This window comes from Oncorhynchus masou, chromosome 13, assembly GCF_036934945.1.
Source record: "Oncorhynchus masou masou isolate Uvic2021 chromosome 13, UVic_Omas_1.1, whole genome shotgun sequence".
NCBI lineage: Eukaryota > Metazoa > Chordata > Actinopteri > Salmoniformes > Salmonidae > Oncorhynchus > Oncorhynchus masou.
The window spans coordinates 68,176,419-68,202,354 of NC_088224.1; the positions used below are offsets into that span (position 1 = coordinate 68,176,419).

The 25,936-nt window shown below is 42.8% G+C and overlaps 2 protein-coding genes across 5 annotated transcripts; both read right to left on the bottom strand.

Annotated features, from left to right (window-relative positions):
• Positions 1-1,635: 1,635 nt before the first annotated feature.
• LOC135553409 (mucin-2-like) lies at positions 1,636-14,560 on the bottom strand. The gene is made up of 5 exons (XM_064985543.1): positions 14,446-14,560; positions 4,985-5,163; positions 4,390-4,625; positions 3,990-4,124; positions 1,636-3,770 (listed from the first exon to the last, which is right to left on the bottom strand). Exons 1-5 carry the CDS (start codon positions 14,558-14,560, stop codon positions 1,892-1,894), a joined length of 2,544 nt encoding a protein of 847 aa, XP_064841615.1. The 3' UTR covers positions 1,636-1,891.
• Positions 14,561-19,930: 5,370 nt separating this feature from the next.
• On the bottom strand, positions 19,931-25,865 carry LOC135552919 (ras-related protein Rab-34-like). 4 transcript variants are annotated; one of them, XM_064984861.1, is made up of 13 exons: positions 25,697-25,865; positions 25,557-25,604; positions 24,631-24,689; positions 23,323-23,426; positions 23,087-23,178; positions 22,879-22,944; positions 22,586-22,687; positions 22,431-22,495; positions 22,246-22,297; positions 22,055-22,136; positions 21,763-21,853; positions 21,491-21,598; positions 19,931-21,321 (listed from the first exon to the last, which is right to left on the bottom strand). In XM_064984861.1, exons 4-13 carry the CDS (start codon positions 23,395-23,397, stop codon positions 21,254-21,256), a joined length of 801 nt encoding a protein of 266 aa, XP_064840933.1. In that variant the 5' UTR covers positions 23,398-23,426; positions 24,631-24,689; positions 25,557-25,604; positions 25,697-25,865; the 3' UTR covers positions 19,931-21,253. The 4 variants fall into 4 exon arrangements, with proteins under 4 accessions (XP_064840933.1, XP_064840929.1, XP_064840931.1 ...); XM_064984857.1 differs by having other exon boundaries at positions 24,631-24,702; XM_064984859.1 differs by having other exon boundaries at positions 24,631-24,702; positions 25,557-25,865.
• Between the last annotated feature and the right edge of the window lie 71 nt (positions 25,866-25,936).

Sequence of the window (25,936 nt, forward strand, 5' to 3'; positions counted from 1 at the left end):
AGTCCAGCCTCTCTCACCCTATTGCGGACAGTCTGAACACTGATGGAGGGATTGTGCGTTCCTGGTGTAACTCGGGCAGTTGTTGTTGCCATCCTGTACCTGTCCCGCAGGTATGATGTTCAGATACACTGATCCTGTGCAGGTGTTGTTACACATGGTCTCCCACTACAAGGACGATTAGCTGTCCATCCTGTCTCCCTGAAGCGCTGTCTTAGTCATCTCACAGTACGGATATTGCAATTTATTGCCCTGGCCACATCTGCAGTCCTCATGCCTCCTTGCAGCATGCCTAAGGCACTTTCGGCACAGATGAGCAGGGACCATGGGCATCTTTCTTTTGGTGTTTTTCAGAGTCAGTAGAAAGGCCTCTTTAGTGTCCTACATTTTCATAACTGTGACCTTAATTGCCTACCGTCTGTAAGCTGTTAGTGTCTTAACGACTGTTCCACAGGTGCATGTTCATTAATTGTTTATGGTTCATTGAACAAGCATGGGAAACCATGTTTAAACCCTTTACAATGAAGATCTGTAAAGTTGTTTGGAATTTTACCAATTTTCTTTGAGAGGTTCCTGAAAAGGGGACGTTTCTTTTTTTGCTGATTTTATTATCCTAGCTGATGTTTTCAGTCTGTAACATATCCTGTCAATTTATTGTAAATTAGTTAAATAAATATCAAGAAACAGCGGACAAGAAACAAAAAACAGAATTGCATGTTCGGGGGCCTAGAGCTGTTTATGTTAATATCCTTTAAGTGAGAAATACCAAAAAATCATGTGCACCTTCCATGAACTGCTGGACATAATTACATAACTTATTCTATACATCTGTGTCTGTACAGTAAGCAACAGTATTGCATGTCAATCTCATTCTGTGAAACTCTTCATTTGGGCTCCCGCGTGGCGCAGCGGTCTAAGGCACTGATCTCAGTGCTAGAGGTGTCACTACAGTCCCTGGTTAGATTCCAGGCTGTATCACATCCGGCCGTGATTGGGAGTCCCATAGGGCGGCGCACAATTGGCCCAGCATTGTCTGGGTTTGACCAGGGTAGACCGTCATTGTAAATAAGAATCTGTTCTTAACTGACTTGCCTAGTTAAATAAAGGTTAAATTAAAAACTGAAATTGTAAAAATTGTAGTGTGTAAGAATCAGCATAGGGATTTGAGCCTCAGTGTTACAGGGTCTTACAGCCCTCATTTAGGGGAGAGAATAGAGTTCATTGGAGAATAGAGTTCATAGTGAGCACGTAATCCTTTTTTAGGAATGTGACCCTTTTCATCGCAATGCCTTATATCGCATTGGAAAAGACTAGAGGTCCAAAGTCCCACACAGAACAAAGGAAATAGTATTTAAACCTGGAAGAAGGCTCAGCTTTCTTGGCTTGGAGCCTGTCTGTGTATACAATATTGCAAGAATTGTTTGCAGAAAAGTAAAAGTAAGCCATTTACGAGTAAGCAGGTGAAATTGAGAACTCCCTGAACTTGGAATTCCCTCATTTCTTCCATATTAAATATTCCCTGCTGTGTCTTGGGAGTACAGTACATGCCTACATGCACAAAAAAATGAATGTGTTATTAATGAAATCATCACTTTTAGAATTCATTGCACTCAATATATGCTTCTTTCCAATATTTTATTAATCATTGGTGTTTAAATGCACATACTATAATACAAAACATTATCCTGATTCTTCATTCACTTGTTTCAATTCCTGTTGAATAGTGGCATAAAATGTTGATTTGACAAAACATACACAAGATGACGACTAACACATACTACACATACGTCTGAGTCTGCATAGCAGGTTTTCCTGATAGTCAAGAGCCAGACTAGTCATCTAGGACATCATTTCACTCTTTCATTCTATACTAGCAACATTGTTAGTATGAGTCTCATTGTGGTGGTTTTCTCCTTTTCTTTCTACCTATTCTCTCTTCCGTTTTCTGGACAGTGTATTTTATTGGACTTATAGTGTGTGTGCTGGTCTGTTCTCTGAGGGCCTGTTCTCTGTAGTTCTCAGAACCCTGTAGATTGAACTCTCCTACTTCGTCAACTTTGAATGAGATTTCTGACGCTGAGGGTGTCAGACTTGTACCTGTTATTATTTCTTCAAGTTTAGTTTCATTGTCATTATGGATAGGAACCTCATCCTTGACAACAGTGGGTATGGTCACTTTTTTACTTTTCTTTCTACCCTCCCTCTCTTTTGATCCTTGTCTTCTCCCAGTCATAACGGGATCGCTGGCTGTTCTGGTGAGAAGTCCCTTTTCACTATGACTCTCTATGCTCTGTGTCGTTAGCATCTCTGCAACGACTACAGGGGTGGTTGTGGGGATGTTCAGTACAACAGTGCTGTCAGTAGTGACTGTATGAAGGGCATCTTCAGTGGGATTCTGAAGAGATGTGCCCTCAGCCAAAAGAGTTGATATGCCTTTTCTCCTCGTCTTTCTACCCTCTCTCTCTTTCAGCCTGTGCCTTTTGGTCTCACTCAAAGTTGAGCCTACAGTCGTAGTGGTATTGGATCCCTTCTCATTGTGACTTTCAGGTCTGTGTGACACTGGCTGCCCTGCAACGCGAACAGTAGTGATGGTGGTGATGGCTGGAGCACTTGTGCTCTCAGTAGTGATCACTTCAAGATCCTTTTCAGTGGGGTTTCGGAAAGTATCCCCCACCATGGGAAGAGTGGGAGGGATTTTCCTCCATTTATTTGTTTTCTCTCTCTCCTTTGACCTGTGCCTTTTGCTTTTGATAAAAGTCACAATGGGGTTGCCGGCAGTAACCGTAACATGTCCCTTTTCACTGTGGCTCTCTAACTTTAGTTGCGCAGGCTGATCTGCAGAGATTATGGCAGTGCTGGTAGGGATGGTTGGGGTGCCAGAGCTCTTTGTTGTGGTTGTTGGGAGGTCCTGTTTAATGGTGGTATGGCGTGCAACTCCTTTAGGGGTGACAGTTGGCGTTATGTTGCTCTGTTTTTTCCTCCCTTCCCCCTTTCTTGACCTCTGCCTTTTGGTTTTCTGTGTGGTCACAATGGGTGTGCTGGTGGTTGCAGAAAGAGACGCTGTTTCTGTGTGATCCTTCAGAGCCGGAGTTTCCAGCATTGTCTGCTCCATCTTGACAGCAGTGGCTGAGGTGTCAGAGGCATCTGCAGCACTTTCTTCATCTACATGTGGTTCATCTCTCATGACATCATTAGAAAGCTCCTCTTTCCCTCCACAATCTTTTTCACCATCACTGAAACAGTTGACATTTCTGTTCAACTGGTCATCATTCTCAGGCTCATTTACAAAGCTACTCTTATTGACAACTTCCTCTGCTTTGGTAGGACTAACTTGGTAGGACTCCTCTGCTCCTTTTGAGACTGAGTCGATTTTCTGCTTCCTCTTTCTCCCTTTTCCTTTCCCTTTCCTTTTCTTGTTATTTTTCTTATTTTTCCCTGCAGTGTTCTTCCTCTTCTTCTTCTCTGAGGTTTGTGTCTCTCCTTTGGTGTTGTCTGTAGCCGAACCCTGAGAGGTGGAGACGGTGGCCAGAAATTTGATGAAGTCCTCAGCGACTGTGACCATGTTCTTGAGGGAGGGTTCCTCAGGGCCAGTGGTCTGGGAGCCAGAAACAGTGGACTGTGTTGTGCCTTCAGGATTGTCCTGCTCTGTGCCTGTTTCCTTTGTCTCTTTCTGAGGAGCCACGGTCAGCACGTCAATAACGTCAATACCTCCGAAATCATACGGGATGGACTCTCTAGGCACTGCAACCGGGAGCTTGTCATATTTTTTACACCTGTGTGGATAAGAGAGATGGAGAGAGGTTTAAAATGTGCTCCCTGTAGTGTATTATAAAGCCACTAAAAATGCTTGGATTGTTAATTCTTGTTCGATTTTTTAAAATTATTTGTATTGTATTTGCAAGACATTCTAGTTCACTGTCGATGCTAGTAACATAAGCATTTCGCTGCACCTGCCACAACATGTGCATTATTACAGTAAATACTGTACTTACACGCCATACCAGTGGCGCTCCACACATTGCTCTTCATATATGAACTGGAAACAGGGCACTTCAATGACATTGAAGAAAGCTTGGCCAACCACCCTGGAGGAGGTGTCATTGACTTTCCTCAGACACTCCTTCAACCTGCACAGATAGTGTGACAAAGAGAAAATTAGCCCCTCCTGGTTACTGTAGCCTGTCTGGATGGTTTGACAGACAGTAGTAGTACATCATATAATTGGTTTGAGCCTCTGACTATCTAACATAATTACTCAAGTGTATGAAGTAGTTTATTTATTTATTCTTTATAGATTATTTAAACGGATGGATCAAATGCATTGCATTTTGCTCCTAACATTCTATTTTTTAAACAAAAAAAGGCGTTTCAACTATAATGTAGGCAACTCACGCATTATCGCAGTCACAGTGACTAAGGGGATGCCACTTGAAATTGGTATAGCCGTATTTTGAGGAAAACGCATGGATGACGTAGGGGCAGTGGTCATGAACGCGGCAACAACTGTCAGTCGCCGCGAACTCTCCTGCAAACGGCGAATGTATATTAAAAAATAACAACAAACCAACATGCACCGAAATCAGGGAAACAGTTGAATGACTAAATGTGGTCAATAGTTCATCATGCATCTAAAATACAGAATAACATCAAACTTTACGCAAGTTCACAACCTACCCAAATGGTCGTAATTATCAGCCATGTTGCCAGCTCCACACCACAGGGTTCCAGGATAAGTGAATCCTCGCTTGGATCTCCGTCTGTCCTGCTTGTTATCCTCGTGGACAAAATTCTCTCTCGTCTCCTTCGGTGTCTGTGCTGTTGGTGCGGCTATCCTCTCCGCGGTGACCGTCGTGCACTTTGATGTCCTCTGGAACGCTTGACAGTTGTATTTGGCTTCTGTCATGTCTGCAAAACTCAACTCCATATATTCTGGGTTGGTTATCTGGTGCTTCATTCCCAATCTGCACACATGCATGAATGACTTAACCTGCGTATGGTTGATGGTTACTGAGCAGTCCACCAGTTTACCCGACGTGTCATGCACAGAGCGCACTTCCTCAATTCCGTCTGACACTTGGTAAAGATAATTTCCCCCAATGCCTGACATTTTGGCACAGAATGTGCTGTTGTGCATGAAAAACACATCTTTACTCTGTTTCTCTGCAACTGGGGAATAATTGGGGGATTCTCCCTTGACAAAGTTTCTGTCCAGATAAGACAGAAAGAAAAAAAATACCGACCACATTACTTCAGATGGCACTTTCAGCACCACGCGCACTGAGACAGCACCACTACCTTTCCCGTGTTCTCGCCAAAACCGGCTTTATAGCGACACTTCTCGTGGTGCGATTATTAATACGATGACTGACAATAATGGGAGGGGTCTGACACATAAAATTAACCCCTTCAGTGGCCGATTACACACTTTCCATTATTTCAACAGATTCCATTGATATTGTAAGTACAGGGTAATTTCAGAATGTGCGCAAACTGTTGCTTAATCATAAAAACATGACTATTCTACAATTACTAGCAGTTCAACATGAAAATAATCAGCCTACCTGTGCCTGAATTTTGTTAAATCCAAATGAGACATTAACTGCAAGAAAGTATATTGACAACAAGGAACGTTTGTGTGCGTTTTTGTCTTTTACACGCATTCTATTTATTTATAGGCGAATAATCAAAGACAGCAGACCCGATATGGTTAATAGGATGGCGTGTACTACTGCTGACAGCCTAGGCTACTCTGTCGTGGGTTGACCGCAAGTTACCTCCCCGTCCCCCTTTTCACCAAAAATCGAGATTTAGCTTTGGTGACGCTGCAAGCAAGGAGGAGGTTCTTCTCGCGCTTCCCATGGTAACAAGGATGGCGTGATTCTTCCAACCCAATAGATTGGACATCTTTTAGATTCCACAAAAGGCATTGGTGGTGACCTAAATTAGAATGTTGGAACAAACGTCTTTCTTTGTCTAGAATGGAAAGGTTTGCAAAACACGCACGCAATCCGCGTTCTCTCAGCAGCATGTCTGAGCAAACTGGGTTTAATTAATGTTCTTTCAGAGGTTGAAACCTACTACCGATGGAGGATGGAGAGTTGAGGTTGAGGTCATGTCAGAGGGTGCACTACTGTACCCAAGCCAAGTTTAAATGCTGCCCTGGTGTCGAATGGGCTAATTTACTTGGACTGGCACTGCATGGGGGCACGGGCAGGTAATTCATCTGTTGAAGTAGCTAGCAATATCATGGAACTCATTTGACAAAAACGGACTATGCATTTTAAATATTGCCATCCATATACTGCTTTGGCAACATTTTGAGGTTTTATGGACTATTAAATATTTCACCCAATTGGCTAGTCACTAGTCCAGACAAAAATCGGCGGTGAGTTCTAATCAGGCCACTGTTTTGTCACAAGGCAGGATTTACAATGAGCTTTCAGGAGAGGCGTAGGTATTTTGTATTCTCCGCAAATACACTTGAAACGGATTGTTAAAAGGCGGAGAGAAATTATGCAAAATCACCCGAGGCAACATTCGACAAACCTTGGAAAAGCCCCTGGGTTAATTGAATGCTCATTACTACAAGGATTAAGTGGGTGGAAAACAATAATAATTCTGTGCTCTAGATTTTGACATTGATAAAAATCTGCCTATATGCTGGTAATCCGTTTGGATAGCCTTGGGACCCTTCCATAGCCTATATAACACAGCCTTTATAAACCCCTTTAATAGGCAAATAGTTACAGTTGGTATTATCAGAATAATAGTTTTAATAGAAAGTGACAAAAATATATGTATAAAATTAAATTATTCACACTAATATGCACACATTGAATTACAAAACGCTCACACTGTTATGCACAAACAAATTAGACACGATTGAACAATTAGCTGACAACAATAATTGATTTCTCCAGATCTCCAGATCCTTCTATTAAATATAATTTTATTAAATGGAAGGTTCTGTCGATTTCTCTGTTCTTACTATGGCGTCACAGTGTAGGCAAACAACTGAGCAGGCGTAGGAATGACTAAAATGGACATGAACCTTCTTATGATGGTATAAAGGTCCGCCAATTTGGTCAGGGAGTTTGTCAACCATGGTTTGCCAGTACTGTGGTAAAATATTGTGTAAAATCCTGAATTTGAAGAATTGATCTGCACTGTATGTTTGTTAGCTAGCTAGCCAGTTTTAGAGGAATGATTCCATACATTTTTTCAAATTAACAGCCAATATGCCAACATTCCATTAAAAAGAATGCAGTCAATCCACAGCCATATACTGGCTCAAATCAGTTGATAGGATTTAGACGAGTTGTAAGTGCAACAAGTAGGTGATATTTTATCATACGGTATACATTAATTTGATTTGATTATAATAGCACTCAAAGCATTCCAATATATTGTTTAGACCATTCTGGCCTGTTTACATATGTTATAAAGGCTATTTATGCAGACAATTTGTATAAAACAAATTTACCCAGTAGCGGCCCACTTTTTGGAAGCAAACCACTCGATTTTGTCCCTACGTTATATTGGCATCGAACATGTCACCCTCCCTAAGAGAACGAGAGGCTATTGTAAATGTTTGTAGGCCCATGTAGCCAAATTGTATCTATCAATCAAATGTATTTATTTACATCAGCTGATGTCACAGGCAATACAGTTGTAGAAGCACGGTGGCTAGGAAAAACTCCCTAGAAAGGCCAGAACCTAGGAAGAAACCAGGCTATGAGGGGTTACAGAACATGGCCAAGATGTTCAAATGTTAATATTGTATTTATTTTTTATATTAACTAGGCAAGTCAGTTAAGAACAAATTCTTATTTTCAATGACTGCCTAGGAACAGTGGATTAACTGCCTGTTCAGAGGCAGAACAACCTTGTCAGCTCAGGGATTTGAACTTGCAACCTTCCGGTTACTAGTCCAACACTCTAACCACTAGGCTACCCTGTCGCCCCATAGATGGCCAGTAGGGTCAAATAATAATAATCACAGTGGTTGTCGAGGGTGTAACAGGTCAGCACCTCAGGAGTAAATGTCAGTTGGCTTTTCATAGTGGATTCAGAGTGTCTCTAGAGAGTTGAAAACAGCAGGTCTGAGACAGGTAGCACGTCCGGTGAACAGGTCAGGGTTCCATAGCCGCAGGCAGAACAGTTGAAACTGGAGCAGCAGCACGACCAGGTGGACTGGGGACAGCAAGGAGTCCTCAGGCCAGGTAGTCCTGAGGCATGGTCCTAGGGTTCAGGTCCTCAGAGAGAGAGAAATAACAAAAGAAAGAGAGAAAGATAGAAAAAGAGAGAATTAGAGAGAGCATACTTAAATTCACACAGGACACTGGAAAAGACAGGAGAAATACTCCAGATAGAACAGACTGACCCTAGCCCCCGACACAAACTACTGCAGCATAAATACTGGAGGCTGAGACAGGAGGGGTCGGGAGACACTGTGGCCCCATCCGAGGATACCCCGACAGGGCCAAACAGGCAGGATATAACCCCACCCACTTTGCCAAAGCACAGCCCCCACACCACTAGAGGGATATCTTCAACCACCAACTTACCATCCTGAGACAAGGCTGAGTATTGCCCACAAAGATCTCCCCCACGCACAACCCAAGGGGGGTGCCAACCCTCACGTCAGTGACTCAATGATCGTATGCTATCCATTCATGTTTTTGGTATGTTATTTTATATCTGAGAATTAACCAACGCTATCAGGCCAATCCCCGGTTGTGATTACAGATGTAACGGATGTGAAACGGCTAGTTTAGTTAGCGGTGGTGCGTGCTAAATAGCGTTTCAATCGGTGACTCCACTTGCTCTGAGACCTTGAAGTAGTAGTTCTCCTTGCTCTGCAAGGACTGCAGCTTTTGTGGAGCGATGGGTAACGATGCTTCGTGGGTGACTGTTGTTGATGTGTGCAGAGGGTCCCTGGTTTGCGCCCGGGTATGGGCGAGGGGATGGTCTAAAGTTATACTGTTACACAGACACCTGTGTGTGTCCTTTGACACTATATAAACTAGTTACCACAGCAGTGTTTGTCATTATACCCTGATGAAGACAGCTTGTCTGTCGAAACGTTGGTTATTAGGTTATTAAATTATTGCATCTAAACTCCTAAAGTGTGTGGCTCTCCTTTAATGTTTCAAGTGTTCTACCCTGCTAGCCACCACCTCGGTAAATTGGTGTGTGTTTCTTTCGCCTCTAGATTAATCTGTTACCCAGTAGACAGCACCCTACCGACAAAAAAGCTCTTAATTAAACGATGCCGAATTATATATTTTTTCCTGACACTGGTCAAAGACCCAAACAAGATTACTTTGAATATAGCCAAAGCGAACGTGATAAAATAATTGTATCGGATTCCGGGGGTAATTATGATCTCTCGAAAGAACTGTTAAATTTAGCTATGAGCCAGGGGAGAATGCATCTACATATAGTCAATCTTAGTGATTATGTGCGTCAAGGTATTATTCCACCCGGACTCAGGTGGCAAAAAGAACCATCACTGGGACAGCGCAGATTATTTCTGTGAGCGCTGGTGTGCCATCCTGAACAAATGCTCGATTGATTTAATGACATTATTTGTTGACCAGTTGAAAAAAGATTTTATTGAAATGGACTGGCATATTCAATTAATTTATAAACTAACCAAGCGCTCCAGGACAAGTTGTCTAATGTAATAAAGGAACTTAAAATAAAGAAATTCAACCAAAGCAAAAAAGACAAGGCCGAGGACAAAGTCTACTCCTGGAGAAACCCTGATAAAAGAGGTCCTCTTCTCCATGACAGACGCAGGAGGGAGGCCGCTTACATTCTATCCACCCCCGACTGACCTACAACCAGCGCCTCATCTGCTTCCAGTGCCAGTTTTTTTTTATCCAACGAGAGACTTGGCCGACGGAAGCGGGGAGGGAGCCTCGGACATGCGCACCGACGAGATGCCGCACCCGACGGGGTAAGAAGAAACGACTACCAGAGGCAGAGGGAACCGTTCACACGGTCCCAGACCCCACGGGACTGAGTGTCTTCAATTGATCAAGCAAGGTATTGAGCCCTGCCCATATCTCCTTGCTTAATAGAGGGTCATCTTTTGTGCCTAGAACTCAGTAAAACGATTTCGATGTTAAGGTAGACATGTTTAAGTTTTATTTTAGAAACATCCGTTCAAGGGAATACTTTAGCTCCCAGAATCGTGATATTTCTACTGAACACGTAGGTTGCTGACCTGCACATATTCCGACTCCTTTTAGACGTAAAGAGTTATTTTGTACCTCCATTAAATCGCAATCACTCTATTGAGACATATTGCAGACTTGTTGAAAAAGAGATCGTTCATCTCCTTAAGAACAAACAGGAGTACATATCTTTCCATAATTGACCTAAGGATGAAAAACAAGCTTTGCTTGATTTACAATCCGATACGTCAGTCCTTACCCGCCCTACTGATAAGGGTGGGTTGGTTGTACAATCCGATACGTCAGTCCTTACCCGCCCTGCTGATAAGGGTGGGTCGGTTGTACAATCCGATACGTCAGTCCTTACCCGCCCTGCTGATAAGGGTGGGTCGGTTGTACAATCCGATACGTCAGTCCTTACCCGCCCTACTGATAAGGGTGGGTCGGTTGTGCTCATGGATAGGACTGTTTAAGTAAATGAGTGTCATAGACAACTGTTTGACAACACTTTTCACAAGAAACCAATTTCTTGTAAAAGGACAGTCTCGCAAAAAGAAGCATTCTTGCGTTCTAACTACGCGCTAAGCAAAGTGCATTGAACAAATTAAGGGACCAATTTCAGAACACTATCTTTACTGTCCTAGATGGTTATTTAAGTTCTGGTCAGATAACCAAAAAATAACACGACCTTTTGGCTATTCAATACCTTAAAATGCCTACTTTTATACTTTGCCGTAATTACACAAAAACGTTACAAAATCTCCAGGGCGCCCCATTGTTGTAAAGGACACCAGCAGTATGATCTCTATAATTGAATCTCTCGATCCTCTCCCTGAGAATACCTTGTTAGTTACTTTTGATGTTGAGTCGTTATACAGAATATTCCACACGAGGGCGGTATTGAAGCTATAGAACATTTTCTTCTGCACGTGACCCTAATGAACTACTTTCCAGTGCATGCATTATAACATTGTCTGAAATAGTACTCACACACACAACTACTTAATGTTTCTAAATGATTTCTTTATTCAGACGAAGGGTAATGCTATGGGATCCCCCATGGCTCCTAACTATACTAATGTGTATGTGGGTTACATGGAGAAACAATCCATGTTGAATCCTCTCAAATGTTTTCTTGCCTAACATCATTATTTGGTAAAGGTATATTGATGACATTTTTGTTTTATGGAGGGGTGATGCAAAACAGATCCAGGCGTTCCATACTTTTCTTAACTCTTGTTCTGAGCATCTGAGATTTACTTTGCAATCTGACACGTCAAATCAGTTTCCTTGATCTTCTGTGAGGATAATGTTCTATACACTGATTTTTACAGGAAACCTACTGATCGTTACAGTTTGTTGAGGGCTGATAGTTGTCACCCACTTCACTTGAAAAACAGTTTGCCATACAGCCAATTCTGTCGAATAATAAAAAAAGCAAATTTAGAAAGAAACATGGCTGAGACGCAAAGAAAATTAAAGGAGCGAGGGTACAAAGATGGCCAGATTAATACTGACATTGAGAAAATTCAAAACAACCCTGTACAACGTCTATTTGCGCCCCTACTGGATGGAAACCACAAGTGTAATGGCTGTGCTCAATGCAATGGCACTTATAAATGTAGATCCTTTAAACACCCCCGAACAGGGAAACATATCCCTATCAAAGGTGTTATCACGTGCTCCACTAAGGCAGTTATTTATCTTATAAATTGTGCTTGTGGTAAAAATGATGTGGGTCAAACAAAGCGCAAATTAAAAGTACGAATCTCGTGCATCGTAGCACCATTAGGTGCATCGATTTACCAGTAGCGGCTAACTTTTTGGAAGCAAACCACTCGATTTCGTCCCTAAATTATATCGACATCGAACATGTCATCCTCCCTAAGAGAACGAGAGGCTGGGGGTGACCTCGACAATTTATTGTTAAAACTAGAGGCTGCCTGGATCTTTAATTAATTAATTTAAAGACTCTTACTCCCTTCGGTCTCAACGTAGACTTTGATCTGAAGTCATTCTTGTGATTTTTCTGTTGTAAATGTTTGTAGGCCTATGTAGGCAAATTGTATCTATGATCGTATGCTATCCCTTCATGTTTTTGGTATGTTATTTTTTATATCTGAGAATTAACCAATGATATTAGGCCACACCCGGCCATGATTACAGACACCTGTGTGTGTCCTTTGATACTATATAAACTAGTCACCCCGCAGTGTTTGTCATTATATCCTGATGAAGACAGCTTGTCTGTCGAAACGTTGGTTATTAGGTTATTAAATTATTGCAGCTGAGCTCCGAGAGTGTGCACTGTCCTTTAATTTTTCAAGTCTTCTACCCATATAAACTGTATTTATTTCAAATATTTTAGGGGGAAAATAATGCTATTACACAATTTCTGATATATTACACGGCTTAACAAATTTTAACAAAATAGGCCATGTCCCAAAATAAATGTAAAATGACAAGGGGGATTTGTTCATTTGAATTTTGTTTTATTATTTAAATGAATTACATCATTAAAGTCACTAGTGTGTCCTGAAATTGATGGTCTTCCGGTTCCGGGTTGGAGCGAGCGGTCGCATCTACACTTCGGTCCGCAGGTAGTATAACTTTTCATTACATTTTTCATTACATTTCATTATAGTACAACGGTTTGATTTGTCTAATCTTAGCAATTTCTTCTTAGCTAGCTACATAGCCGTCTTTGTATCAAAGATAATTGCGTAATTATCGTATTTCGTCGTCCTAACGTAGTCTACACTGCTATCTGCCCAGCAGCTAGCTAAGCAGCTAGCTAACGTCCACTGTCCACCAGCACTGTAGAAACTATTACACTCAACTGAACGACTCGATTAGTGAAGTGTTAGCTAGCTACATAGTTGTCTTTGCTGTCTTCGTATCCAAGATAATTGTGTAGTTTAGAGTGTGTAGACTTAGAGTGATTATCTTAATTTACCGAGGTTAGCTAGCCAGCTATTTGTCGTCCTTAACGTAGGAGATGCTGCTAGCTAGCTAGCCAACAGCTAGCCAACCTCTACCGAATAGAACTTCAACTAACTTCCGCTTCGCTCCACAGGTAGTATCACATTTTCATTTCACTTCATTACAGTACAACGGTTTGATTTGTTTGATCGTAGCTAGCTAGCTACATTGCCGTCTTTGTATCTAAGACAATTGTGTAGTCTAGAGCGATTTTCTAGGTTAGCTAGCCAGCTATTGTCGTTCTTTTAACGTAACGTAACACAATCAACACTGCTAGCTAGCCAGCTAGCCCCCGAAAAGCAGCACTGTAGAAACTATTACAGTACAACGGTTTGATTTGTTTGATCGTAGCTAGCTAGCTACATAGCCGTCTTTGTATCTAAGACAATTGTGTAGTCTAGAGCGATTTTCTAGGTTAGCTAGCCAGCTATTGTCGTTCTTTTAACGTAACGTTACGCAATCAACACTGCTAGCTAGCCAGCTAGCCCCCGAATAGCAGCACTGTAGAAACTATTACACTCGACGGAACGACTTGATTAGTGTAGTGTCAACATCGCAGCCACTGCCAGCTAGCCTACAAAGTCAACAACGCAGCCACTGCCAGCTAGCCTACTCCAGCAGTACTGTATCATTTCAATCATTTTAGTCAATAAGATTCTTGCTACGTAAGCTTAACTTTCTGAACATTCGAGACGTGTAGTCCACTTGTCATTCCAATCTCCTTTGCATTAGCGTAGCCTCTTCTGTAGCCTGTCAACTATGTGTCTATCTATCCCTGTTCTCTCCTCTCTGCACAGACCATACAAACGCTCCACACCGCGTGGCCACCCTAATCTGGTGGTCCCAGCGCGCACGACCCACGTGGAGTTCCAGGTCTCCGGTAGCCTCTGGAACTGCCGATCTGCGGCCAACAAGGCAGAGTTCATCTCAGCCTATGCCTCCCTCCAGTCCCTCGACTTCTTGGCACTGATGGAAACATGGATCACCACAGATAACACTGCTACTCCTACTGCTCTCTCTTCGTCCGCCCACGTGTTCTCGCACACCCCGAGAGCTTCTGGTCAGCGGGGTGGTGGCACCGGGATCCTCATCTCTCCCAAGTGGTCATTCTCTCTTTCTCCTCTTACCCATCTGTCTATCGCCTCCTTTGAATTCCATGCTGTCACAGTTATCAGCCCTTTCAAGCTTAACATCCTTATCATTTATCGCCCTCCAGGTTCCCTCGGAGAGTTCATCAATGAGCTTGATGCCTTGATAAGCTCCTTTCCTGAGGACGGCTCACCTCTCACAGTCCTGGGAGACTTTAACCTCCCCACGTTTACCTTTGACTTATTCCTCTCTGCCTCCTTCTTTCCACTCCTCTCCTCTTTTGACCTCACCCTCTCACCTTCCCCCATACTCACACGGCAGGCAATACGCTCGACCTCATCTTTACTAGATGCTGTTCTTCCACTAACCTCATTGCAACTCCCCTCCAAGTCTCCGACCACTACCTTGTATCCTTTTCCCTCTCGCTCTCATCCAACACTTCCCACACTGCCCCTACTCGGATGATATCGCGCCGTCCCAACCTTCGCTCTCTCTCCCCCGCTACTCTCTCCTCTTCCATCCTATCATCTCTTCCCTCTGCTCATACCTTCTCCAACCTATCTCCTGATTCTGCCTCCTCAACCCTCCTCTCTTCCCTTTCTGCATCCTTTGACTCTCTATGTCCCCTATCCTCCAGGCCAGCTCGGTCCTCCCCTCCCGCTCCGTGGCTCGACGACTCATTGCGAGCTCACAGAACAGAGCTCCGGGCAGCCGAGCGGAAATGGAGGAAAACTCGCCTCCCTGCGGACCTGGCATCCTTTCACTGGCATCCTTTCACTCCCTCCTCTCTACATTTTCCTCCTCTGTCTCTGCTGCTAAAGCCACTTTCTACCACTCTAAATTCCAAGCATCTGCCTCTAACCCTAGGAAGCTCTTTGCCACCTTCTCCTCCCTCCTGAATCCTCCTCCCCCTCCCCCCCCTCCTCCCTCTCTGTAGATGACTTCGTCAACCATTTTGAAAAGAAGGTCGACGACATCCGATCCTCGTTTGCTAAGTCAAACGACACCGCTGGTTCTGCTCACACTGCCCTACCCTGTGCTCTGACCTCTTTCTCCCCTCTCTCTCCAGATGAAATCTCGCTTCTTGTGACGGCCGGCCGCCCAACAACCTGCCCGCTTGACCCTATCCCCTCCTCTCTTCTCCAGACCATTTCCGGAGACCTTCTCCCTTACCTCACCTCGCTCATCAACTCATCCCTGACCGCTGGCTACGTCCCTTCCGTCTTCAAGAGAGCGAGAGTTGCACCCCTTCTGAAAAAACCTACACGATCCCTCCCGATCCCTCCGATGTCAACTACAGACCAGTATCCCTTCTTTCTTTTCTCTCCAAAACTCTTGAACGTGCCGTCCTTGGCCAGCTCTCCCGCTATCTCTCTCAGAATGACCTTCTTGATCCAAATCAGTCAGGTTTCAAGACCAGTCATTCAACTGAGACTGCTCTTCTCTGTATCACGGAGGCACTCCGCACTGCTAAAGCTAACTCTCTCTCCTCTCATCCTTCTAGACCTATCGGCTGCCTTCGATACTGTGAACCATCAGATCCTCCTCTCCACCCTCTCCGAGTTGGGCATCTCCGGTGCGGCCCACGCTTGGATTGCGTCCTACCTGACAGGTCGCTCCTACCAGGTGGCGTGGCGAGAATCTGTCTCCTCGCCACGCGCTCTCACCACTGGTGTCCCCCAGGGCTCTGTTCTAGGCCCTCTCCTATTCTCGCTATACACCAAGTCACTTGGCTCTGTCATAACCTCACATGGTCTCTCCTATCATTGCTATGCAGACGACACACAATTAATCTTCTCCTTTCCCCCTTCTGATGACCAGGTGGCGAATCGCATCTCTGCATGTCTGGCAGACATATCAGTGTGGATGACGGATCACCACCTCAAGCTGAACCTCGGCAAGACAGAGCTGCTCTTCCTCCCGGGGAAGGACTGCCCGTTCCATGATCTCGCCATCACGGTTGACAACTCCATTGTGTCCTCCTCCCAGAGCGCTAAGAACCTTGGCGTGATCCTGGACAACACCCTGTCGTTCTCAACTAACATCAAGGCGGTGGCCCGTTCCTGTAGGTTCATGCTCTACAACATCCGCAGAGTACGACCCTGCCTCACACAGGAAGCGGCGCAGGTCCTAATCCAGGCACTTGTCATCTCCCGTCTGGATTACTGCAACTCGCTGTTGGCTGGGCTCCCTGCCTGTGCCATTAAACCCCTACAACTCATCCAGAACGCCGCAGCCCGTCTGGTGTTCAACCTTCCCAAGTTCTCTCACGTCACCCCGCTCCTCCGCTCTCTCCACTGGCTTCCAGTTGAAGCTCGCATCCGCTACAAGACCATGGTGCTTGCCTACGGAGCTGTGAGGGGAACGGCACCGCAGTACCTCCAGGCTCTGATCAGGCCCTACACCCAAACAAGGGCACTGCGTTCACCTCTGGCCTGCTCGCCTCCCTACCACTGAGGAAGTACAGTTCCCGCTCAGCCCAGTCAAAACTGTTCGCTGCTCTGGCCCCCCAATGGTGGAACAAACTCCCTCACGACGCCAGGACAGCGGAGTCAATCACCACCTTCCGGAGACACCTGAAACCCCACCTCTTCAAGGAATACCTAGGATAGGATAAGTAATCCTTCTCACCCCCCCTTAAAGGATTTAGATGCACTATTGTAAAGTGGCTGTTCCACTGGATGTCAGAAGGTGAATTCACCAATTTGTAAGTCGCTCTGGATAAGAGCGTCTGCTAAATGACTTAAATGTAATGTAAAATGTAATGGTCTTATTGATTACTGTTCTCCTGGCAGCAGGATCACAGATTCGTCACGACAAAGACATGCTAAACTTTGTAACGTTCGTCATAGGTGGAAGAAGAGGAGGACCAATGAGCAGCGTGGTAAGTGTCTATATTCTTTAATAAAGTAATTGAACACTGAAACAATAAATAAAACAACAAACGAACAGTGCTGGAAAAACACGGAACAGAAACTAATCACCGACAACTCAAGGGTGAAAACAGGCTGCCTAAGTATGGTTCTCAATCAGGGATAACGATTGACAGCTGCCTCTGATTGAGAACCATACCAGGCCAAACACAGAAATACCAAATCTTAAGAAAAACAAACATAGACAACCCACCCAACTCACGCCCTGACCATACTAAAACAAAGACATAACAAAAAAAAAAAAAAGAAGAAGGTCAGAACATGACAGATATGCAAATTGTATTGGGTCTAGGGTGCCAGGTAAGGTGGAGATGACATGGTTCTTACCTAGCCTCTCAAAGCACTTCATGATGACAAAAGTGAGTGCTACAGGGAGATTGTCATTTAGTTCAGTTACCTTAGCTTTATCGGGTACAGGAACAATGGTGGACATCTTGAAGCAAGTGGGGCCAACAGACAGGGATATGGAAAGATTGAATAAGTCGGAAGTTGAAGTCGGAAGTTTACATACACTTAGGTTGGAGTCATTAAAACTTGTTTTTCAACCTCTCCACAAATTCCTTGATAATTACGGATAGGCGTCCAGCTAGCGGGACAACTTCCGGTGAAACTAGAGGGTGCACAATTCAAATAAATAATCATACAAATTATGGATATCAAACATTTAGCTAATACAGCAAAAAAATGACATGCGATTGTTTGAGGACGGTGCAGCACATCAAAATATTGTTCCACCGGCAGAGGTATCATACATTGAAATAACAATTAAATATTCACTTACTTTTTGAAAATCTTCCTCTGATTGTCATCCAAAGGGTCCCAGCTATAACATGTAGTGTCTTTTTGTTAGATAAAATCCTTCTTTATATCCCAAAAAGTTAGTTTAGTCGGGGGCAATCAATTTGAGTAATCCACTCGTTGAACATGCAGAGAAAGGAATCCAAAAATCTACCCCTAAACTTTGTTTCAACAAGTCAAAATAATATTCTAGGGGGATCACGTGACCCTTGAACGAGACCCCGGACTCGAGCATTAGCGACGGAAAAAGCCTCCAAGAAGAAGCTAGCTTCAGAAAAAGCTAGCGCCATTAGCCAGGAGCAAGAGGACCCGTTCCCCCCCGAGGCCCAACCCCACACTCTGTCGAAGGCATCCTTTCTGAGTTGAGATCCCAACGTACAGAATTCAACATTAAATTAGATGCCATTAACTCTCAGATCAGTGTGATAGGGGGCAAGGTGACAATCCTGGAAAACGCTTTTTCCCCACCAGCAGCCAGACAACCACCGCGCCCAATCACCATACGTTTCCTGAGATTCACCGATAAGGAATGAGTCCTACAGGTGGCGGAAATCAACACCATCACAGTGGGAAATGCCAAACTCACTTTACACCAGGACCTGTCAGCTGGAATACGCCGAAAGCGCCGAGAGTTTGACGAGGTGAAGAAATACTTGATTGACCAAGGCATCTTCAGGGGATTCAAATCCCCAAACGAGCTGAGGATTCTTCACCAAGGATCCCTGCGACACTTCAAAACTCCAGAAGAGGCAAAACGTTTTTTGAAAGGCAATCCTGGTCAATGAGAAACGGACCAATGACTTAATGCGATTAATGCTATTACTAAAGAAGGTAACATATAGCCGATATCCAAAGACCCACCGCTCCGCTAAATGTCATTATAGCTGTCCAATTTATATTTATTTTCCTTTAGCTGAGAGGGCTAGGCTCTATAGCCTAACCTAGGCCTACTAGTGTTTCAGCCTACTTTTATTTCCCTTTTTATGTGTTGCTATTATTACTTGTGGTTCCCTATGTCCCCTGGAGGAGGTACAGTGCCTTGCGAAAGTATTCGGCCCCCTTGAACTTTGCGACCTTTTGCCACATTTCAGGCTTCAAACATAAAGATATAAAACTGTATTTTTTTGTGAAGAATCAACAACAAGTGGGACACAATCATGAAGTGGAACGACATTTATTGGATATTTCAACCTTTTTTAACAAATCAAAAACTGAAAAATTAGGCGTGCAAAATTATTCAGCCCCCTTAAGTTAATACTTTGTAGCTCCACCTTTTGCTGCGATTACAGCTGTAAGTCGCTTGGGGTATGTCTCTATCAGTTTTGCACATCGAGAGACTGAAATTTTTTCCCATTCCTCCTTGCAAAACAGCTCGAGCTCAGTGAGGTTGGATGGAGAGCATTTGTGAACAGCAGTTTTCAGTTCTTTCCACAGATTCTCGATTGGATTCAGGTCTGGACTTTGACTTGGCCATTCTAACACCTGGATATGTTTATTTTTGAACCATTCTATTGTAGATTTTGCTTTATGTTTTGGATCATTGTCTTGTTGGAAGACAAATCTCCGTCCCAGTCTCAGGTCTTTTGCAGACTCCATCAGGTTTTCTTCCAGAATGGTCCTGTATTTGGCTCCATCCATCTTCCCATCAATTTTAACCATCTTCCCTGTCCCTGCTGAAGAAAAGCAGGCCCAAACCATGATGCTGCCACCACCATGTTTGACAGTGGGGATGGTGTGTTCAGGTTGATGAGCTGTGTTGCTTTTACGCCAAACATAACGGTTTGCATTGTTGCCAAAAAGTTCAATTTTGCTTTCATCTGACCAGAGCACCTTCTTCCACATGTTTGGTGTGTCTCCCAGGTGGCTTGTGGCAAACTTTAAACAACACTTTTTATGGATATCTTTAAGAAATGGCTTTCTTCTTGCCACTCTTCCATAAAGGCCAGATTTGCGCAATATACGACTGATTGTTGTCCTATGGACAGAGTCTCCCACCTCAGCTGTAGATCTCTGCAGTTCATCCAGAGTGATCATGGGCCTCTTGGCTGCATCTCTGATCAGTCTTCTCCTTGTATGAGCTGAAAGTTTAGAGGGACGGCCAGGTCTTGGTAGATTTGCAGTGGTCTGATACTCCTTCCATTTCAATATTATCGCTTGCACAGTGCTCCTTGGGAAGTTTAAAACTTGGGAAATCTTTTTGTATCCAAATCCGGCTTTAAACTTCTTCACAACAGTATCTCGGACCTGCCTGGTGTGTTCCTTGTTCTTCATGATGCTCTCTGCGCTTTTAACGGACCTCTGAGACTATCACAGTGCAGGTGCATTTATACGGAGACTTGATTACACACAGGTGGATTGTATTTATCATCATTAGTCATTTAGGTCAACATTGGATCATTCAGAGATCCTCACTGAACTTCTGGAGAGAGTTTGCTGCACTGAAAGTAAAGGGGCTGAATAATTTTGCACACCCAATTTTTCAGTTTTTGATTTGTTAAAAAAGTTTGAAATATCCAATAAATGTCGTTCCACTTCATGATTGTGTCCCACTTGTTGTTGATTCTTCACAAAAAAAATACAGTTTTATATCTTTATGTTTGAAGCCTGAAATGTGGCAAAAGGTCGCAAAGTTCAAGGGGGCCGAATACTTTCGCAAGGCACTGTACATCTGAATAATACACATCTCTCATACTGTATGAATGCAGTTGTGCTGTTAAAAATAGGATTATGTAATCATACTCCTTAGCTAGCATAATGTAACATCCCAGGAAGGAGTCATGAGTTTTAATCTATGCAATGGTTACAAATTGTGCAAAAAACATGTCGCAGGGAAACAACACTAAACAAAACAACGCTGTAAAAAAATCTAACAGGCCTAATGGCGGAGTGTCTTAAAAATATCCATATTGGGTATTTGAAGACATCCATGATTGTCCATACTCCATAGCTATTAAAGCAGTACCTCGATCACAATTTCTGTCAGGACTCAAGAACTGGAATTGTACAGTATGGAGTACAATGAACCAGAGGAATTTCTATCCGAAACTCTGGACAGGCAAAAATGAGCCAAGCACCACAGGAATCCACATCCAACCAAGAAGCTGTTCTTTCCGGGCCAGCAGAAATTAAAATCAAATGTCTGAAGGCAAAAGTCTCTGTCCTGCCTCACTGCAAATTCCATGTCTCTGGGAGTGGTCATGGGTTCTCAGTTTCTCTTCTGAGGAAATGATGCTTTGGTACCTTTTTACTGTAGTAGTCATGTGTTTGTCTTCATTGACAACAGTTTGACTGTTTCTTCTTTGATGTTGCATACAGGCTGTTTGAGTTACTGTTAATTTCTGAAACAAACAAGAAACTTGCATGAAAAAAGGCTTGTGTGTTTCTTATGTTACTCATACAAGGATCTGTTTGTAACCTAGTTAGGGTTAACGTGGCAAGAGAACTAATGTTATTCGTATCACATAATGCATGGTGCCATATTTTAACAGTGCACAGCTGTGCACTCACTGATAACGTCCCCAATGTGTCTTGATCCACTCTTCTCTATCTCTGCCAGAACGTTGACCTCAAATGCCAATGATGCAACACGGAAGAAAAACTCTTTCACATTTTCCCCTACAACAAGAACAGGAGGGGAAAAAACATGAAGTCACCTTTCTTCTTCAGATGTTTAGACAATTAGTTAACACAAATTATAATACTGTCTTACAAACAAGTAGGCTGCATCCTGTCTTATTGCTACCAGCCTCAACATTGATCTGATGTATTAGCCCACCAACCAGTCAATGATGACAAGGCCCAATACTCTGCTTTGATTTCCTCAGCCAATTTGATGGCATCCTGTTCAATCTGAGAGTACTGAGCAGGAGACTGAGAAAATAACAGAGAGAAGAGGGAAACACAATGGACATACAAAACATATTATTATTATTATTATAATAATATACAGTATTCCATTAATTTTTAGTATCCAGTATATAGTCTGAACTTCGACTTCTGGAAGTTGACATGAATGGAGAAATTGATCAATTGTGCCTCTGCAGATTGCATATAAAAAGAGTGAACACATACACTCAGGTCTTTCTTTGTGCCCACCAGGAAAAGCTGGACATTGGTAGGATCATTCTCCTTCAAGGCATCTTCAAGCCACTGCCTGTGGATAAACATAGCGACATTCAAATATGTCAAATGGAATTTACAGAGCACACGTGCAGCTGAAATGTGTATTCATACTCATGTCAGTTGAATCTAATGTATTTTACCTTGCATGGCCCAAAGATGCCACATCATTTACATCAAACACAATAATAATAGCTGGAAAACAGAATTCACTTCATTAGTAAACTCAAACCTCATCAAATCTGTCCCTAAGAACATGGCAACACGTTTTAGGTCGTAATGAATTATATGGAAACATAAAAACTGTTCAAAGAGAAAGTTTCCTTACTCTGCGCTCCCCTGTAGTATGTGGAGGCAATACACTTGAACCTCTCCTGCCCCGCAGTGTCCCATCTGTAGAGGAGAGAGATATTGGTGAGTGAAGGGAAACAGATTAGCTCTGGGAATTATTACTGTAGAACACACCAGTAGATTGAGACTCACAACTGTAAACTGAAAGGCACCCCCAACACTTCAAACCGCTCCATCTCAAAGTCAACACCAATGGTCGCCTTGTAGTTCTTGTCAAATGCATCCTTGCAAAATCTAAAAAGCGTAAATGATTAGGAAAATCCGATAATCTGTACTTGCAAACAACCTATAAAAAAACACAACCGACGGTATTCCAGTTTGGTGTATGCACTGCATTCCATCTGGTTATTAATTCACCAAAACGGCCCAGTTGACTGATACTGCAATCAAACACTACGCACCAGGAATATCCAAACTTTGCTTACCTATTAATGAGACAGGTTTTTCCCACGGCCAGGTCACCAACCACTATGACCTTAGCTATTTTAAACCTACTGGTTTAAAATCAGAGGTGCCACAGACAGAGAGACAATCAAAGATCACAATGAGACAACATACCACCCTCATCCCCATAATACCATAAGGGAACTATCTGTATATCTTGAACATAAAAAGGCTTTGTGGCCTACCCACCCTACTGTGCCAGTGCGTTGCTCCTGGCAGGCAGTCTTCACTTTGAAGTTGAACTCATCTTTAGTTTGCACAGCAGCCTTCTTACTGTAACACTAGTTTAGAACATAATGAACACAGCTTTATGAGATTGATGGCCTAAGCAACCTAGAGGGCAAAGGAACTAGGTTTGCAAGCCCAGACAGAGTAACACATTCAAATGACTGTTTGACTGCTAGCATGTACTGTATGATGCTTACCTGAGGAAGCTGGGCAATGACTCGGTCCCTTCGAACAGGAGGCAGCACACTCATGGATGACACTCGGACAGACATTAGGTCAAGATAACAATCATCAGAGGGACCTACAGGGTACAGAATGAATAAGTGGAGGGGGGAGAGAGAGACTTGGGTTTTGTCGGGGAGCTCCAGAAAATCATCTTTATAATAAAGCATTGCATGCATATCATCGCATTTGCATAGTGGTCTAGACTAGAGCAGTAGAGTAGAGGTGTTTGCAGATGTGTGTCCGGGAAAAATGTGGCCTTTTATAAACGCATTTCATGCAATTTTATGTCATTTTACGTGACAGGAGCTGAATCTTTTTTAATACCACACAAATTATTGAAATTTCAGGCTACTTTGACACTGACAAACTGAGAATGTAAGATCCTTAAACATGACCTTGTCTTGAATCCACCAATAGACTAGGCCTAGGTGTGTGGAGGAGACACACATATTGTACAATATGAGGGGGAAATTATAGTCCTAAAAAAGCTTTCCAGTTTCACTGACACACCCAACAATGCGCAGCTCACTCACCGGCCGATGCGCTCATGCCAAAAGCCTATCTCTCTCGTTTTAGTTTGGAAAAACAATGCTGTTTGCTGTTAAGCCTATTTAGAAGTTGATCAAATATTTTCTTAGCCTACAGATAAGTAATTTTGTTTAAGCAGGAGCTATTTGCTTTCCAAGCTGTTGTTGTGTCTTTGGCTATGCCAGATTAAGTGATATGACATGCTATTCTATAAAATCCTTTCTCTGCAATTAATATTACCTGATTGAGCTAATCATGTCAATGTAAGTAACTAGAAAGTTGGGGTACCACAAAATAATATTTATAGAGCAGGTATCTTCCAAATAAACTCTTAAAGACCTAGTAATATTTTACATCAGTAGCAGTCAATATTAACCGTCACCTTATTTCAGTCTCATCTGAAAGTTGTAAATTCTTGGTTGTTATCTTCACGATCCCTGGCTAACAAGTTGAATCAGCAATACAAAATTGGGTTTAATTATTTATTTACCAAATATCTAACTAATCACACAGAATTACATATACACAGAATGAATCATACCTTGATTACAAATTACGTCATAAAGGAAAACGTCCCTAGCGGGCGGAACAGATATGACAGCTGGTTACACAAAGAAAAGGGGGCAGGATTTGAGTGAAAGAGCGGGAAGACTGAGGAATAACGGGAGAAGCGATGTCTCTATTGTAAATACAGTATCTTATGCATTCTAAATGACCTCCCATTTGGAAAGGAAAATGCAATAAATACTTACTCTGAGCTGCGCTTTGGTAGGTTGGTGGTAGATGGAAGGCTGTGTTACCCAACAGAGTCCTTTGAAGAATGTCTAAAATTACATTTAATCTTTTCACCAATAATTTTATATTCAAACATTTAAACTGAACAACAATTCCATGTGAATCCGATAACTACAATATGCAGACTTTCCACTGTAGAGTCAAATTAAGCACTGGGTTTGGTTAACATGACAATTATGAGCAAGAGTAGCCTATGCAACCTGTGGGATGACACACCACTACACGATTACAATTGACTGATTACAATTTTACGCTACTACTGCTTCATTATATATGCATAGTCACTTTAACTATATCTACATGTACATACTACCTCAATCAGCCTGACTAACCGGTGTCTGTATGTAGCCTCGCTACTTTTATAGCCTCGCTACTGTTATTATTATTTTTTTTTACTTACCTATTGTTCACCTAATACTTTTTTGCACTATGGGTTAGAGCCTGTAAGTAAGCATTTCACTGTAAAGTCTACCTACACCTGTTGTATTCGGCGCACGTGACAAATAAACTTTGATTTGATTAGCCTGAGTCAGTAGCCAGCAACTCGTCTGTTCTGGAGATGATCCACTAATCTCTATTTTAATCCTATTGTTCTGTGCACAAAGAAAATGAATTACTGTAAATTGTTTACAATAATATAGCTAATTCATACTGAACCGATAATAGATTGTAAAAAAGTATTGTTACTCGTTATAATTGTAATCATGCTTAATCATAATTCACATGATAAGCAGCAACTAGTCTCTTCAAGAACCAAAACATGTGGACACACTGAAACATGATCTCCCAAAATGGTTTAATAAAAACCGAAGTTGTCTACAAAGGAAAAATAAAAGCTACTAACGAACGGAGTCCGTGCTGGGATGTCACTGGAGCTACATACCTTGGAACGGGACAGGATGGCGTTTTTTCGTCACGCGTAACGTTAAACCTTCAGTCAATAAAGAAAAGCTTAGACTTTTAGTTTAGTTTCAAGATTTGAGGTTTTACATAAATGAATCCGAATCTTTCCAAAAAGCTCACCGTATTCGTTCACACCAAATAAACCAGACCTTCGGAAGTGAGTGGGAAATAACGTAGTCTGCAAATTATTTAGGTGTTTAGGCGGACCTCTGACTCAGCTCCAGGTTCTCATTGGAATTTGGGAAATAAAGTCTTTGCGAGTCGACTCCCCCTGGCGGCAGATATCATTGGACTCAAAGTAGCCCAAACACACATTTAATTTCTCATTTGTTGCAACATGGTTCATTATACAAAATCGTG